The 18,331-nt window shown below is 37.8% G+C and overlaps 1 protein-coding gene across 3 annotated transcripts in view; it reads left to right on the plus strand.

Annotated features, from left to right (window-relative positions):
- The first annotated feature begins 664 nt into the window (after positions 1–664).
- Positions 665–18,331, plus strand: part of LOC139470695 (uncharacterized) — a 176,886-nt gene continuing 159,219 nt past the window's right edge. For 2 of the 3 annotated variants that reach the window (XM_071252935.1, XM_071252937.1), the window contains exons 1-2: positions 665–756; positions 13,982–14,186. In XM_071252935.1, coding sequence (XP_071109036.1) covers positions 14,011–14,186 — 176 coding nt within the window. In that variant the 5' untranslated portion in view covers positions 665–756; positions 13,982–14,010. Of the gene's footprint in view, positions 757–13,971; positions 14,187–18,331 lie in introns of those variants that run through there. The other variant, XM_071252934.1, reaches the window with a different exon arrangement.

Genomic DNA, 18,331 nt, shown 5'->3' on the forward strand with positions numbered 1-18,331 from the left:
CAGGTGGCATCCAGGTCCAGTCTGGCCTATGTGCTACATCACTTCATAGAGTGATGATAAACCTGAACGGCCTATTCGTGTAGAATGAATACGAGCGCAATATTGAATTAAATCAGTGTTACCAAGAAAAAAATATTTTTAAAAGAATCCTTAACATATCAACACAGAAATACGCCTTAAATATTTCATAAGATCAAGTTAAAATGGGTTAATGTGCTAAATTCTTTCTAAAAAAAATATTATTTATGGATCTATATTTGTAGTAGGTGAAATATTTAATGCATATTAGAGATATCCGAGTGATTAATGTATCCATGCAGTACATATTTGAGTGTGATAAGTAAGAACACCACAAAACTGTGTGTGTTTTTAAATGTCAATGGTTTGTTTTTACATATCAATTCAGTCATGCGTTATCCTGTGTGATACGGGTGAGTTATTAAGGCAATATTGTTATGCGTTTTACATTCACGATAAACCGCTTCGGGAACATTAATCACGATCCACAAATATTACTTATTGGTTTTATCTTGATGCAACATTTAGTATTCATGTCAGTGCAATTTACCTTAAACAATTCGCAATCGTATTTCATTCGTTGAAATTACGAAGTGTGTTTTCCGTATCTTTTCCGGTACCACATTTGAAGAATCGACATGAATGTTCACTTCCGGGTTGGAAATATATCGTCGAAGTTTTCGGTAAAAATATAGAATCTAGGAAATAACAACACACGAAGCACGTTTTAAAATTGATGTGAGTAGCTGTTTTTTAAATTAGTAAATTTATATCGTGAAATCACTCATTTATCGTTGTGGTATCATTCATGCATAGAAATGTCAAAACACGCGCTAGGCGGTGATCTAACATTTTGCAGACAGACGATTTTTTTACCCGCTGATTTAAAATTCACCAGCACACGGCTTTTAAGCGACGAATATTATGAAAATTAATAATATTATGTTATCTATCACCTCTCCATATATTTTTCATCATTTTGAAAGGCTTGTTTGTGGTAGAAAACATTAAATTTGCCTCGCAAGCACCTGTCAAATAAGAGTTAGCTCCCTTGGTATTATGTAATAAGTCTGTGAAATTCAGACAAGCAAAATGTAGGTTACATTTCTTCACAACAGATTATTTACGATGTGTTGATTTGAAATACTTGTGGAAAATAGTGTAAATACTGCTAAAAACAATGTTTATCATGAAATTACTGTCTTAAACCTGATAATAAATTGTGGAACACAGTTTTAAATTTTAATATAAATTAAAATTTTATCAAGGTCTGTATAAATTTAAATTCTAATGAGTTTAATGTGGTTTCTTTAAAGATAATTTTTTGGGAATGTTCAGCAGATCAATCATAATATTTTACTATTTTATCTTGTGTATTGTTTATTTTATATAAGTTCAGTGAATCTGTAGGTTATTGTTACTTTGCATATACAAATATTTTTGTCAAATGCATTTCATTTTTGAATTGATTATTTCATCCAATATGGCATATCATTCACACAAAAACAAACAGAAATTACCCATATGCATGTTATATGCATTCTTATTCTCAAAGTGTAGATAAAAAATTCAACAGCTGTCAAACATATATTTTGCCATTTTCCCCAAACCTAATTTAAAATACCTGCACCAGAAACAACAACATTCATTTGTTAGACCATAACATGTTCATGCCTACAATTGACTTAATCCTTTTATTACCTATATATTATCCTCCATTGTCTGATTTATGGCATTGATAGTTATTGTCGTCATCATTAGTGGTGTTTATCACTCTGAATTATGATATCAATAACCAGAGATCTCACATCTATGATAAATTGTTTATGAATTTCATCATGAATACATTGACAACATTTTTGAAATGTACAAGGTTTGACATCTACTCATATATCAGTGACCGATATCAAAGACAGATTCCATTTTATTGAGGTAAGTGGCAAATGCTCAACTATCAACATCCCCTCTTGTTGACAGTAGGTTCCAATCGATATTCATCAGATTACAATACACAGGAATAAAAATATGCATATCCTGTATTTTAAAATTCCTAAGCATTTGTTCCAGTATAAATTCTGTATTAGGGGGTGGATGATACACTGATATATAGATGTATCGCTATAAGTCAAATTGCAAAACAACTTTGCTGTCACAGGCTGCTGTATCAATGCAAAACAGTATTTTACATGGTTATTTTGTAACCGTTATTGTGGCTGTGCACTAAACTTTCAGTGTATAACTGCATTTTCCAACCTCTGACTGTGTTTGAGGTGATTTCAAATTGAAATGTAGAGGTAAACTGAATAATTGGTTCGTACAGAACTTAATTATAAAAAACAGTGAATGACGACAATATCAACAAATATTTATTAAACACAACGCTAGGTTTACAATAAATAAAACACTGCAATGGGTCAAATAAGTGTTGGGGTGGGGGGGGGGGGGGGTGAAAAGGAGTTTAACCTCACGTCCAGGATTATTGCACTTATATAGCGATTTGCATTTGTGGCTGCTGGAACTTGTCCGGACTGATGCCGATTTATAGTGCTAGCTCACTGAGATACCCTGCCGCAGTTTAACATGGATACCCCACTCAGACACTGTATCATCCGGTCCTTGTTTTAGCCCCTTAATGCCGAGCGCCAGACAGAGTAACAACAAGTACCATCTTTTAATGCCTTTTGGTATGATGTGGTCTGAGATTAAACCATGGACCTTTTGCTTTTTTAAGTCAGACGCTCTTCCACTTGAGTGAATGTCGGTGCGAATGTTCAGGATGTTGTCACTGTTGAATGTCCTGAAAGAGGCTGTGCTCCATTCTTGAATTCTGAATAGTGTTGGGTGCTGTCATTTGTTAACAACGAGGTATCCAATCCTCACTTAGAAAGGAGATGAGGCACATGTCTGGTCGAAAAAGGCCTCAAATTGCCCTCTGTGGGCTCGATTTAGTTGCATAGAACATGCACCAGTGCAACCTTTTTAGTAAAATGCAATCTAATATTTGTGGCCACATGCAGCCAGTGCACGTCAAAATTACAAATTTATGTTGAACCCTTATTTGTAAACACAACATCGATCTTTGAACTAATTCAGTACCTCCAAGATTGTTTTACCGTACTACATAAGTATTCCCCATGTTATATGTGTAATTTGTCACACATTGTGGGGCTTGATGTCATCAAACTGTGGGTACTTCAAGATTATGTACACGTTTCAACTTTGAAATTTATGGGACCAGGTGCAACTCTGTGTGGGGCAACTAAGTTTTCATGTCAACATGACAACAAGTTCCTTAACATAGCAGCCTTCTAGAAACTGTCCTACTCCGAAACGTCTCGAGCGATCAAGCCTGTTACGTTTGAAGACAACCAGTGTTAGGAATCCTAAATTACGAGGTGATGCCGACTGCACTTGACATTTTACTTACACTTAAATCATTTGCTGTCGCTGACAATAACAATAAATAAATGTACAACATTTTCTACTGTTACTGATATAACTTGCATATTAGGACTGTTTTTGATATGTTTAATTTCCACCAAATCTGTAAATCTGGACCCAAAATGTTTTTAATTTTTTTTTTTTAATGTTTTTCACTCTCTCTGTATAGTGAGTCGTGAACCATATGTTGGAACCTTGCCTTCTTGACATGTACCAAGTGTATCGTCCTCGCCTAGTTGTCGTAGTAGAAGATCGATGTATATTCTCCACAAATTGATTTTGTCATCAAACATTCTTTCACTAAATATATGGACATATACATGACATAACGCATGTCATCAAATTTCTCTGCAATTTACAATATGTTACAATATGTTACAATATGCTTTAGAAATGTTTGTGGTATAATGGCCTACTTTCTGTTTGCTCCATCAGAGCTCCAGATAACTTTTTGAGCAATTGAGTTTTTACTCTAGGGTTTCTATTTTAATTGGCTTATTGCATTTTTCATTGGGTCACCAATATTTTTTCACTCATCTTTTCATCACTCTATTGGGTTTTTCCCAAAATTAGTAAACATTTTAAGATTTAAAACAAGAAAAGATATAATGTTTCAGATGTATATAACTGTTAAAAAGATATAGGCTTGACTCCGAACTCCTTTGTAAACATGCTGAAAAAGCTACACTAGGTATTTACGCGTGCTGTTTTTATACATTTGAGTTTTTCATTTAATTGAAAGTAATTGGGTTTTGAATATTTTTGGGGGTATTTTACGCAAATACCCAGTTCATCTGTAGCCCTGCTCAATAATCTGATAGAAAACAGCATGGTTGAAATCACATGTTCAGCTACCAGATGTGATCCAGTCTTCATACCTTTGTACCAGTATTATTGAAATATTTGTGTACATCCTTGCTATTTACAAAGTAAACAACACACTTTGAAGATAAATCAGGGCTCGATTTAAGACACTTGATTAACTTCCACCAGGTACATGTTGATATGAAAACCAAGTCGCCCCAAACAAAACCAAGTTGCCCCAAACAAAACCAGGTTGCACCAAACAAAACCAGGTTGCCCCAAACAAAACCAGGTTGCATCAAACAAAACCAGGTTGCCCCAATCAAGACCAGTTTGCACCAAACAAAACCAGGTTGCACCAAACTAAACCAAGTTGCCCCAATCAAAACCAGGTTGCATCACACAAAACCAAGTTGCACAAATCAAAACAAAGTTGCCCCAAACAAAACCAGTTTGCCCCAATCAAAACCAAGTTGCCCCAAACAAAACCAGGTTGCCCCAAACAAAACCAGGTTTCACCCTGGTCCCATAAATATATCAAAGTTGAAAAGTAGGCAGTTCTGCTGCCAGTGTAACATACATTAATTGCTTTAAAACGTGCACATAATCTTGAAGTACCCATATTTTGATGACATCAAACCCCCCGAAAGCATGACGAATTACACGTAACACAGGGATTAGTAATGTAATATGGTAAATAGACTTTTGAGGTAATGAGTGTGTTCAAAGATCTATTTTGTCTGGACAAATAAGGGTAAATCAGAGACAAATTGGAATTTGTTACACGTAAATATTAGGTTGCATTTTTCAATAATAGGTTTCACTTTTGCATGTTTTATACAGCTGAATCGAGCCCTGTTGTAAACATAGTAAAGTGTACGTGAATGTTTGTGATCAAGTGTAATAGAGTAACATCCAGATTAAGAGTTTGCATTTGAAATATGAATAAATAATGCCTCCAATATGCAACAAAAATCATAGTTTATTTTCTGATTTTAATTAAATTCAATGAGAAATATAATTGTGGTTCAGTTTCTAGTTGAATACTCAACTAATCAATTTTGAAATTCACTGGTGCTTTGTTCAATGGTAAAACTTCATTATGTCCATGTTATTGTTTTAATTATTGGTTCCAATCTCATTATTTGAACAATCTGAACGAATCTGTGTATGTTACAGTCTATGAAAATTCAAACTGCTCCCATACCTGTATACAAAGCTGACCGTTCAGTTTAATAATTTAAATAAAGTCTTTAATTTTCAATTTTCTTTTTTAACTTGATCTGTCATGATGAATTTACTTTAAAATGAATCTGTAGAATTCTAAATTCAAGCAGCAATGTTCATAATGTCTATATCTCGAGTTTAGAGTATGTTATACAGTGTATGACCATAAAAGAATATGGCAGACGCTTGCCCACATATATTGAAGCCATCTGCCCGGTTTAAAGGTGGAAATTGAAGTCAGAAGTAGTTTATCCAGGTGAAAGAGGAAGTATTTCCCTGTAAAATAGCTGTAGAGGTAAGTCAGTCACAGGGCTTGGTTGTCCTAGATGAGAACTGTAAAATCTGTTTCTCATTGATTGGGGAAAAATCAATACTACTGACATGCAGCAAATGGAGACATCATGTGGAAAACATCCAATTTATATGGTTCTATCTTTGATTACATGAAACTTATAGTTATATTTCTAGTGGAGAAAAACATGATTTAAGACGCATAGCAAGTTAGGATTTTTGACCACTGTGAATGAATACAAGAGGTAAGTGTGCTTCCTCAAGCCATGTGTAGTTTGTCGACTATTAGGCTTGTTGACAAATGCAGTTATTATTTCAATAAGTATATACTTTATATTTCTATAATACATCTATTGTCTTTCTGTTCAGATTAATTATTTTCACAGAGAATTGGTTGATTTTTTTCTCAACAAAAGAATCAGTGATGAACACTTATTATTTATCATTTGAAGTTGATCTTAATAAATGTGCAGTAAAAATTAAGTTTCAATGCTGGAAACTATCTGAGCATATGAGATTAAACAGAATTTTATGTCACCCTGGGTGCGAAAAAAGTGGCTAAAGTCGCAAACAGCAATGCAGATCTTAATCCAAGGACTCTGTGTCACTATTGGGCCATTCACTGTTGTGATAGTATTGTAATGGTACCCCCTCTAATATTGCACATATATAGGTGGTGGGGTAGCCTATTGGTTGAGGCATTCACTCATCATGCCAAAGACCATCTTCCCGAGGCAAGAGAGTTAGCAGACTTTATAAGTCCAGTTTCCACCCTTGCCAGACTAGGCTGGAATTCCTGGGCTCTATCTTAGCACCACCAGCTATTACGAGTTATGTCCCTTCTAAGCCTCTCCTTTAGACCAATCAGATTCCACCTCTCTTATCACTTGCATCTGCTTCAAACAAAACAGTCAAGACGATCTGATTGATAATTCAAGGTCTATGTTGTGATAAAACGGGTCTTACATTGCACAATGTGTCAGCACCTTGATTAAAAACATGAAAGATTTGGAAAATATCTTTTGACAACGAGTTGGCGGTGCACATGCTGTGCAAATCCTGCAATAGACCGAAATCTGCACAGCAGTTTACGAACCGGATTTCGATTTCTTTGCACGATTTTGATTGGACTATGCATTGACTCGTTAGTCCAGCCAAAATGTAACTCCATGATACCAGCCTAGTTCGGCAAGGGTGGAAACTGGACTTTTTAAGTAAGTTAACTCTCTTGCCTCGGGAAGATAGCCAAAGACCCGGTTACAGTACCACACATTGGCCCAAGTATTGGTTTCGTATGCATCCTATTCACACGATTTATGTTATATTTGTTTGGAAAAAAATATGGGTGCAACCTTGTGCCTGTTTTACACGTTCTCTGTGTTAAATATAGTTTAACCTCAGCACAGCACTAGTTCTACCCTCATAGAGCTGGAATATTGCTGAGTGCGGTGTTAAACAACAAACAAAACTTCTTCTAGTTTAGGAGACTACATCCGTGGTGTAGAAGATAAAGCATTTGACCAGAGAGCGGATGGTCTGGGGTTCGGTCCCTGGCCGTGTCATACCAAAAGACTTTAAAAGATAGTACTTGTTAAATTAATTTAATGCATGGTTGTTTCAATACAAAAAGTTTTAGTTATATTTTCAAATTATATATATATATTTATTTTTTTTCTGTTAGTTTTGGTATCTGTTATAACTTTAATTTTGATCTTAAACAATAGCATTCAATGTAATTATCACAGCTGAGTTATATTCTGTATTTCCCGCCCTTCACATAAATTTAAAATGTCTTTTAGTTTTTTAACTTCTGTGTTATTATATGAATATATTAAATCTCCTTCCCAAATGTACCATTGTACACCAAAAAACTTATAATATGTATATATGTATAGGTGTGTATATGTATGTGTGAGTGTATGTAGGTATATGTGTTTGTGAGTAATACTGTATATATATGTATATGTGTGTGATATTATATTTTCTCATTACTTGTCTATAATTCCTATGCACTGTTCATTTATTCTGCACTATCATTATTCACATACCACAATGTAATGAAATGTATATAGGAGAAGGCCTCGTAAGTGTGTCACTTGTGCCTAATCCTTTTGATTTTCCACAATAAAATATGTTTAAATCAAAATAAATTAAGTTAAGAATATGTATGGCACATTTTCCAATAAACAACTGCTCAAATGCACTTAGACTATGATTGATCTAGTCAAAGGCTGTCTTGAAGAGACAGGTTTTGGGTGTCTTTTTAAAGTTTGTCAGATTTTCTGTTTTTCTGGGATTGTTACCTTGTCTGGCACTGTCCATAAAGGACACGGATCAAGGACTGGTCGGCTCGGTGTCAGTGTGCTGTGTCTGAGTGGGACACTCATGTTAGAATGGGTATCTCAGTTATCTTGCACTATATCCCTGGCATCAGTCCCGACTGGAACAAGTGGACACACACTAAAATGCATGGCGCTATATAGTTGCAATAATCTTGGATGCGACATTAACCCCATTTCACATCATTTCTCTAGTACAGCCACCCATACAGACAGACAGGCACACATGCATGTCCACACACGCCAGTGCTAGACATTGGCGCTAGTCCCATAGTCCTTGCCAAACTGACTAATAGTTAAGGTATAAAGTGAAATTTGCCCTTTTTAAGGGTTTTGCTTTATGTTATCATCATAAGGTCCATAGACTAAAACTGCCCAGAAATGGGCTTCATACATTCCCCCTCTCCCCTCTCCCCTCCCCCATCTTGTTTAAGACGAAAAAAGACCTTGGTTTAAGCATGAGCATATCAAAACCATAACACAGCAATCATGATAATGCATTGATAGTTCAATTAGACAGTGACTCAGCACATGTTATGAAAGATTACTACCCACTGATTAGTCATGGTAGAAAGTCCCATGGGGATTCCAGGATAGAAAACATGTCAAGTATGTACTGCTTGTCGTGATGAGGGGTTAAGTGCATTGGGAGACCAGGCTTTGTGACTTGATTGATATGGTGTGACTTGATTGATTCATGTGACTTGATTGATTCATGTGACTTGATTGATTCATGTGACTTGATTGATTCATGTGATTTGATTGATTCATGTGACTTGATTGATATAGTGTGACTTGATTGATTCATGTGACTTGATTGATATAGTGTGACTTGGTTGATTCATGTGACTTGATTGATAAAGTGTGACTTGGTTGATTCATGTGACTTGATTGATAAAGTGTGACTTGGTTCATTCATGTGACTTGATTGATTCATGTGACTTGGTTGATATAGTGTGACTTGGTTGATATAGTGTGACTTGGTTGATTGTGTGCGACTTGGTTGATTCGTGTGACTTGATTAATATAGTGTGACTTGATTGATTCATTTGACTTGGTTGATTGCGTGTGTCATGGTTAATTGCGTGTGACATGATTGATTGCATGTGACATGACTGATTGCGTGTGACTTGATTGATTGCGTGTGACTTGGTTGATTTCGTGTGACTTGGTTGATTGCGTGTGACACGATTGATATGCTGTGACTTGATTGATTTGTGTGGCTTGGTTGATTGCGTGCGGTGTTATACAACATCCAAACCAATGACTATCTGACGACCCCCCACAGAAGGTTGTATCAGGTTGACCCTGAGCTAGCTTTGACTGCCCAATTGAATTGGAGGAAGAATAGGTTCTTGAGCCAGTCAGATGTCAGCTTTGTAAAATGATTCAGTTTAAACCTCAATCTGAAAATTTTGATTTTTACAAAACAAGACCCACACGGAAGAGTATTCCTTCGATAATACTCACTTTAGGGTGTTGGTGGAGATGCCATGGCCGTCAGATATAACAGGGTGAATAAAATACCAACAATATAATGGCACAGCCTTTATCATTTACATTCAGAACCAACTGATTTACTTCGTTTTCAAGACACAGAAATCAGACATGCAGGTCTGAATGCTTCCAGAGTTTGAAACTAGAGGGTTTAGGGGGCCTCAGAGGTTTCCTGAGTATAGTGTTTGAATCTAGGGATACCCTAAATCTTCAACATTTAAAAGTTAGTCAATTATGCCTAGATTTTAAATGCCACGATGATGAGATTGCTTCTTTGATAGGCATTTAGAAGTTGGAATACTAAGTAAGGATAAAAAAGTGCCTTAAACAAAGAATGAAGCCAGTAATCTAAACAACAGTATTATGGCTGATTGGGGTCTTTGATGAGTAGATGGTACCCCGGGGGTATGTAATAACCTTGGTCACGTTTTATTTTCGCCCCTCAAACCCGCTTGGCATTTTTTCCAAATCTCAAAATTTCCAAAATTCTATATAAGCAACCACTAAAACACCCCTACTGGATTGCCAAACGACTTTTTCCCCTTTTCGGAAACACATTTAATGGCTTGGCCGGGCCCGTGTACGAAATACGCTGCAGTCTGAAAGCGCACGTAAAATCTCCAATATATGTAAGTAAAGTAAGTAAGGTTTATTGAGGGCTGAAGAAATCCCCACGTCAACAGTCTGCACCCTTTATGATCAGCCTCCCCTACTTTGGAATAGTTAGCCACAAAATCCAAAAACTCTTAAAGAAACAGGCCAACATTGATGTAGTCTTCTATTCTAAGTCATACTATTCAGAACACAATTGAAGCCACAGGGAAACCACCATCCAGCCACAAGCCAGAACCATCAGGAGCAGTGTACAACATTCCATGCAATTGTGGACAAGCTTACATAGGAGAAACATCTAGGCCCCTCAAAACCCGAATTAAAGAACATCAAAGCTCATTCTCCAAAGATGACTCTAAATCAGCTCTATCAGACCACTTCCGTGACTACCCAAGCCACAGCATCCAGTGGGAGAGAGTCACAACCCTCGCCACCAACCTCAAATACTTCAAGATCAGGAAGCTACAAGAAGCCATCATCATCATCCAAAGACTTCAGCCCTCAATAAACTGTGACCAAGGCTATTACATACCCCCGGCGTACCATCTACTCATCAAAGACCCCAATCAGCCATAATCCCGTTGTTTAGATTACTGGCTTCATTCTTTGTTTGAGGCGCTGACTTCACCGATGATTGGCATCACTACCCTTGTGGCTAACCCTAACAGGCTTCTCTACTCCAGTTTAACAATATCTACTCCACTGTATAAACATTGCCTCCTACTTGTAAATATACTTGCCTACTACACTCTGTAATTCACTTGCTTGATAACGGTGTTAGAACCTACACCGAAACGTCGCTCTTAATTGTAACAAAGAAGTTGTTCATCCATAAATTCTTATCCTTACTTATGCTGAGATTGGCCGACTAGAAAGTTCTATTGGACATGTCAGATCTTCAGGCAGAAAAGGGATCGTATTGGTGTAAAAGATTGGGTTTTAATGAGATTTGTAAACCCTAAGCGTATTTAGGTTGAAACTTCGAAACAACAATGTACATAGTGAAGAAATAGTCATGTGAGTATCATAAGGTGTGGACAGGCAGTTTGCTTTGTAAAACCAACCAGAGAATTACGTTATTATTTGAGTGGAAAAAATATGAAATGAAATGAAATATCTAACCCATAAAATTCCCCCTAATTTCAGTCAGACAACCACACTGGCATCTTTGCAAAGTTACCAGACCAGATAGAATGTTGCCAGTTCAGAATTGTCTAGACAACTGAATACAAGTAACAAAAGGATAGACATCCGAACAGTACTGTTTCGTGTCAGGTCTCGGGAAAAAATAACAAAAAACAGGCGGAGTGTCAACTTAGTAAGTTTAACACATTGAAATTATACTTAAATATGATGTGCTTAATGTTTAAAGATAATTTACCTCTTACACTGAATTAAAACTCAAATGTTAAGGTAACTTAGTGAATACAATAATAGTCCGACAATCGGGCATGCAACTTTTCAAAACTGACCACGCATGGGGCAAGCAGGTATAAAACAATAAACTTGTCAAGGATTCCTTACTAAGTTCCTTCCTATGCCTTTAGGAAAAAAGGTAATTTTATCCAAATTTGGAAATTTTTTAAAAGTGTATATTTTCATAAATTTAGGAGTATTTTATCATTTCATTCAATGCAAAGATGTAAAACTAAACCTAGCAGCCTCTTCTTGTTTATCGGTTGTCTTCCGTGAACTGCATGCCACCTCTGCCAAGCAATAACATTAGTTAGTACTTTAATAACATGACATGGCAAATTGTGAATTCTAATTTGGGAACAGTCACTGCAGCGTTCCCGTTTATCAATACCTTATAAATCTTTCTTGTTGAACAAAGAAGCCGGTGATATTCATATAAGTATATTTAATAACAAAGTCTGTTTGTCTGTTAACTTCAGGGTTTCCCCTTGTCTATTTCTTGGTTAAATATCAATTTGTAGCGACTTCGTCTCGAAATATTTTTAAAAAATGAGTGAAACTTGTGACTGAAGTTTGTGTGAATGATGTAAAGATCTAACTAAGTTACTTCAGAGATGACATCTTTGCAATGAATACGATGTGGAAAGAATTAAAACCAAATAATTTTCATACATTTTTTTATTTGTTGAAAGTTATAACTGGCCAAAATTAGGGGGTTCTGGTAATTTCTAGAGTTTCAAAAGCCAGCAGGAAAACTGAAACTTGGGGCTGAACTTTGGCCCCTGAGCCAGTCTAGACAAATCTGTGTCCAGTATCGTATTCTACCAGTGGCATAAGGACGTTTGCAGGATTTTTTCAACATTTGACAGAACATCATTACCATGCCTTATTAAAAACATTTCAGATCCTTATGGAGATTAAATAATCAATGTCCTTTAAAATGAACAAATTTGAAATCCTGTTCATGGATATGTTTAGAGTTGAAAACTGTTCCAGACTTGAATGTGCACAACCTGCATTTCTGTGTTAATTATATATGCATTTTGAAGCATGCATGATGGAATGCAGCATGTGTGCACATAAGGATGCAATGATTACACTGCATGACACACTTTCAATGGACATCAGCAGGGTTTTATCCCTTGAACACATCATTTGTAGGCCAGTTAGATCCTCTGGTTGAAAGAGATCCAAGGGTGGTGTTTGCGACAATGTACCTATGTCAAGATGTGTGATATATATTAAGACAGTCGTGCTGACTCACTCAGGCAGGTAGACAGTAAGGTAGGTGTGCGACGATGTACCTATGTCAAGATGTGTGATATATATTAAGACAGTCGTGCTGACACACACAGGCAGGTAGACAGTAAGGTAGGTGTGTGACGATGTACCTATGTCGAGATGTGTGATATATATTAAGACAGTCGTGCTGACACACACAGGCAGGTAGACAGTAAGGTAGGTGTGTGACGATGTACCTGTGTCGAGATGTGTGATATATATTAAGACAGTCATGCTGACATACTCAGGCAGGTAGACATTCCTGTGGGAATTTCGGGTTAGAGAAGGTCTCCAGCAACCAATGCTGGTCATAAGAGGCTACCCTGTGGGAATTCAGTGTTAGAGAAGGTCTCCAGCAACCACTGCTGGTCATAAGAGGCTACCCTGTGGGAATTCGGGGTTAGAGAAGGTCCCTAGCAACCTATGCTGGTCGTAAGAGGCTACCTTGTGGGAATTTGGGGTAAGAGAAGGTCCCTAGCAACAAAGGCTAGTTGTAAGACGCATTCTTATGTTTCAGGTGGTTAGGCTTGTTGATGTGGTTAATTGCATGTCATCACACCAAGACAGCAGGGGTCATTGCTCACAACACACACAAACAGTAAATCCAATCAGAGGACTCTTCTGTAGATGTTATGTAAGAATTGAAACTTGTCGCGTATGTTGATTCACTTGCAACATCATCTAAAATGACAAACATGAGGCACATGGCTTATTATCTTGTAAGCTTTCATCTAAGCATCTGCTTTGATAAAAAAGAACCTTCTGCTCAGTAACCAGTTGCTGTCCAACAATCGATGGGTGCATAGAGGAGTTACTTCAAGTCCATGTTACTTTGTCACTTGTGAACATATGTGATTGGTGCTGTGCGTCAGGAGACACATCATTGTGCATACATTCAGTGATGGCCCATCTCCATTGTTTTATCGTATTATCAGAACAGCTGGGTCCGTCAATGAAGAGGACGGACCAGTGATGAGGCATTCCTATGTATGCGGGTGAATGTGTGACATCCATGTATCTGCTCGTTCTTCTGTGACACTGTGTGATGATTTCAGACTCGGCATTCCATGAGACTTCTGCTTGGATGCTGCACATGGAAAGGCTAATTTCGCAGGCGGTGGAAGCAGTTACATCGTCACTGTCTCAGACCTCCTCCGAAAATGTCAGCCCCATCAAAGTGCCCATTCCCCACCATCCCCTCCATCTGCTGGGCTCATACGGGGGAGGCAAGAGGTCTGACGACTGCTTTCTTCTTCCAAGGTGAGAACCTTTTTACATTGTTCCAAGGTTCATTTTTAACGGAGGTGCCAGCCAGTAGGGGTGGAATCATTACAATATTTGAACCAAATTCCACTGATACGATTAAGTGAAATATAACTGCATGTTTGGTAGAAAAATATTTGCTTGTAATTTGATGGGATACTGACCTTGCTATTTATTGTACAAGCATTAATAATCAATTTATCAGTTGATAACTTTTGTTTCAACTTGTGATGGGAAGGTTTGTGGAATTTGGCATGTTTAGATGATAAAATTTGAACAAAACCATATTGTATGGTCAGATATGCAAATAATGGTTTCTAAGTTTTTATAATTAATTTGAGGCACCAATTATGCCAGGTATTGCTAACTGCCTTGGTTGGGCATCTCTGCTAAATGACAAGGTCTGAGTGAGCGTATGTTATTGTGCATTGCGCTATGAAATGGATTCCTTCACTTCTGGGAGTCCAGATTGCTAGATGCAGATATTTGTCATCAGAACAGATACCTTAATCCACCCAACTCCTTGAAGATCCGGGTAAAATAGGCCTTCAGCAACCAATGCTTGCCGTGAGAGGTGACTATGCTTGTTGCAAGAGGCGATTATCGGGATTGTATGGTCAGGCTCGCTGACTTGGTTGATGCATGTCATCGTATCCCAATTGTGTGGATCGATGCTCATGATGTCAATCACTGGATTATCTTCCAGACTCAACTAATGACAGCCCACCGTCATATAGCTAGAATATTGCTGAGTGCAGCATTAAACAACAAACAAAACACTGTATCCACCCTTGTCTTAAAGGGACACATTTTGCTGCCATTTTTTGTTAGTATTGGGCAAGACAATATAATGATTATTGTACAGGCCTTTAGACATGGAGCTATTTAATGAGAGTTGTTGGTAGTAATTTATTGTGCAGTGATTTAGATCATAAACTTAGTTACCAGATGGGAAAGGTGTTGTCTGAATTACCTGATTCTGACTTGCCAACTGATCCAAAACAATTCTCCCTTTAAATCAGTTTTTAAACCATTTTTTTGTTTACTGGTAATACTACTTCAGAGAGGTAATATAATGATTTTTTTTAAACTTATCCCATCTCACACTATGCATTCTTCTTTCTTCTTTCAATTCTGAGTGGAAATGTGTCTGAAATAAAGGTTTCCAGCTTTTAAAGTTAATTTTCACTGTCACACCTAACATCGCCATGGTCACCTCCCAGATCTGGGTCATGCTGGTTGACCTTCTTGCACTGATCACATGTCTATTCCAGTCAACTCATTCTCTTTCAAATCACATTGCAGTGGTGATGTGTTGTTATTACAAGAATTCATTCTGTTTTTTTTAACCTTGCAAGCGATCTTCATATTTTTGTCGTCTTCTTGCCTGCAAATTTACTTATATCTCTGTTTGAGATAGTTATTCTTCACAATGGACAAGCAGTCCACAGGGCGACTTGTCTGCACTTTGTGCCGACGTGTTTTCTCTCCTCATTCCCAGCGTTCTGATTGTCATGGATTATGCAGTTTTTTTAGAGCGATGCGAGCTATGCTCTGATCTACCAGATGAATCCTTCAAACTGTACCTGCATAAATGTTGGCGTTGGGTGTCAGACTGCTGAAAAATCCACGTAAAATAAGAAAACACCAGTCATGAAAGCCAGGTTGGCCCAATCACCTTCACCGACGGGCCATGATACTAGGGATCCCTCTTGTTCCATGATCTCGTTAGATGATGAGGGAGTCTCTGACTCTTTTCTCACAGACGACATGTCTAAGGTCTCCATGAATCCACCTTCAAAGCTGAACCTACTATCGACATCCCGAGTGTCCTCTCGTTAGACACGAGTGTAGATGACCGGCTTACTTCAGCCAAAGTATCGAACCCGTCTGAGGTTCAGACTTTCATCTCGTTGTGTTCTAAGACTAACTTGGAGCTTGCTCCTGTTTTACCTTTGGAGGGTACACATAGTACTGGTACCTCGGTCAACCCTACAAGTTCGGTCCATTGTTCAAAATCTCTCATTCAAGACCAGGATTCGTATAACCTCCCATTCATGAGAGGATTCACAAGACGATAGACATTCATCCCGGGATCAACAAGCATCGACAGTCACTGCACTTCATTCAGTGCAATCATCAGGGGATCGGCATTCACACTGGGACAAACAGACTTCTCACTCTCGACACTGAGATGATTCACTGGATCACCCACTATCGTAGGTTCCTCGTCCTACCGAACCTCGAACCTTGTCAAACATCCAACTTTGTCAAACCTCTGAACATCGCCGTACTCCCGAGGTGCGACAGTCGGACAAGCAAAAGACATCTGAACCTCGTTGAACCTCTGACGGTCCACAAACATCATCGAACCATCGTTATATGCCCACCTGTCCATGTCCACATCATATTTCCTTAGTCCATATGCTCTTGAAAGAGAATGAGTTGACTGGGATAGACACATGATCAGTGCAAATAGGACAGCCAGCATGCATAGCGCGAATGACCCAGACCTGGGAGGTGACCGTGACTATGTGAGGTATGACAGGGTTAATTCACTTTAGAAGCTGGAAACCTTTATTTCAGACACGTTTCCACTCAGGATCGAAAAAAGAAAGAAGAATGCATAGTGAGATATAAGTTTATAGATAAACAATTTATGATAAAATTTTCAATACTTTTTTACAAATATTAGCTTCCTTCTTCAATACCAGAGAGAGAAATGGCTGATGGTCCAAGTTTGTATCAATGGTCTTAGTATTGCTTATTATAAGATTTAGCTGTCTGATTGGTGAGGCACTGCCTTGCATTGCTGACAAATCCGACATCGTAAGGCAGTTTGTGATGTCACAATTGATACTGACACTTGGAGTGGCTACTGTCTTTTCACTAAAGTAATGTTAGAAACCTCCTACAAATGCAATGCCTGAGTGATCCGCCTCATTTATTACATATTAACAAATGATTTGCAGCCATGTGTGTTGCACAGAAGCAATGAATACATGGGGAATAGGGAATGTAAGGCAGTAGTTCATCGAACAAGTAGACATTGCATTGATATAGCTTATAAAAGGGATATATCCACCTCGGTGACCTCATTTACATATTTATCGGATCGTTATACCAAGTTTACAGATTGGGTTATTGCATAATTAACACTACCCATTATGTAATGAAAAGATTCATGATCAGGAAACACTATCGGCTAATAATCGTCATGTAACTTGCGAGCTCGTAATGAAATACAGTTTAAGTGTCAATACTGAAGTGTACAGGATTTTATGAGCAGCATGAATTATTCTGGAAGAAATCAAACGGCATATGACGCTCACGTCCATGTGTAAAGAGATGCGCACACCTGTCACTAAATCTGAAGCCGATTGATTGCAGTTTCAATCTCAACACATAAAAACACAATCTAGTCATTCTGTTTTGATATGTATTGTGAAGCATGTTGTTTTCATCAACTGCAGGGTGAGAAATTGACATCAATCTGTTTTAAGTCTGAGACCAGTAAATTGCAGGGACTAAAGACACTTCCTTGTGGACTTCCTAACAAGTGTACCATTATTTGTTCATTTGTTTATTGTTAAACGCTGCAGCAAAATTCCAGCTATATGATGGCAGTCTGTAAATAATCGACCAGATCAGACAATCCAGTGATTGACATCATGAGCATCGATCTACATCATTGGGTTACAATGACATGCATCAACCAAGTCAGCAAGTCTGACGACCCAATCCCGTAAGTTGCCTCTTAGGACAAACATAGTCGCCTTTTACGACAAGCATGGGTTGCCAAAGACCTATTCTACCCTGGATCTTCACGGGTCAGTTAGATTGATACCAACTCAGATAGGAGATAAGCGAAAATACAACTTACCCAGATCTGTACAATAGATGGTCTGTGGACAGAATCTTATCTTAAGCTTAGGGTAGTCTAAATTCAATTATCATATATTAATCGGCACACCCCTACATTTGATTTGGCTGCAAATATAATGAAATGGATAACAGATAAATGTTGGAAAAAACCAAGCTTTCCCCAAGCTTTAACTTGGGTACTCAAATGGATGGGTACCGAGTAGGTCCCGGGTGACCAGGGGTAGAAACTAACATATTTAGTCCACTAGTTCTTATAA

Source organism: Haliotis cracherodii, unplaced genomic scaffold, assembly GCF_022045235.1.
Source record: "Haliotis cracherodii isolate W230 unplaced genomic scaffold, xgHalCrac1.p SCAF_21, whole genome shotgun sequence".
Classification (NCBI taxonomy): domain Eukaryota; kingdom Metazoa; phylum Mollusca; class Gastropoda; order Lepetellida; family Haliotidae; genus Haliotis; species Haliotis cracherodii.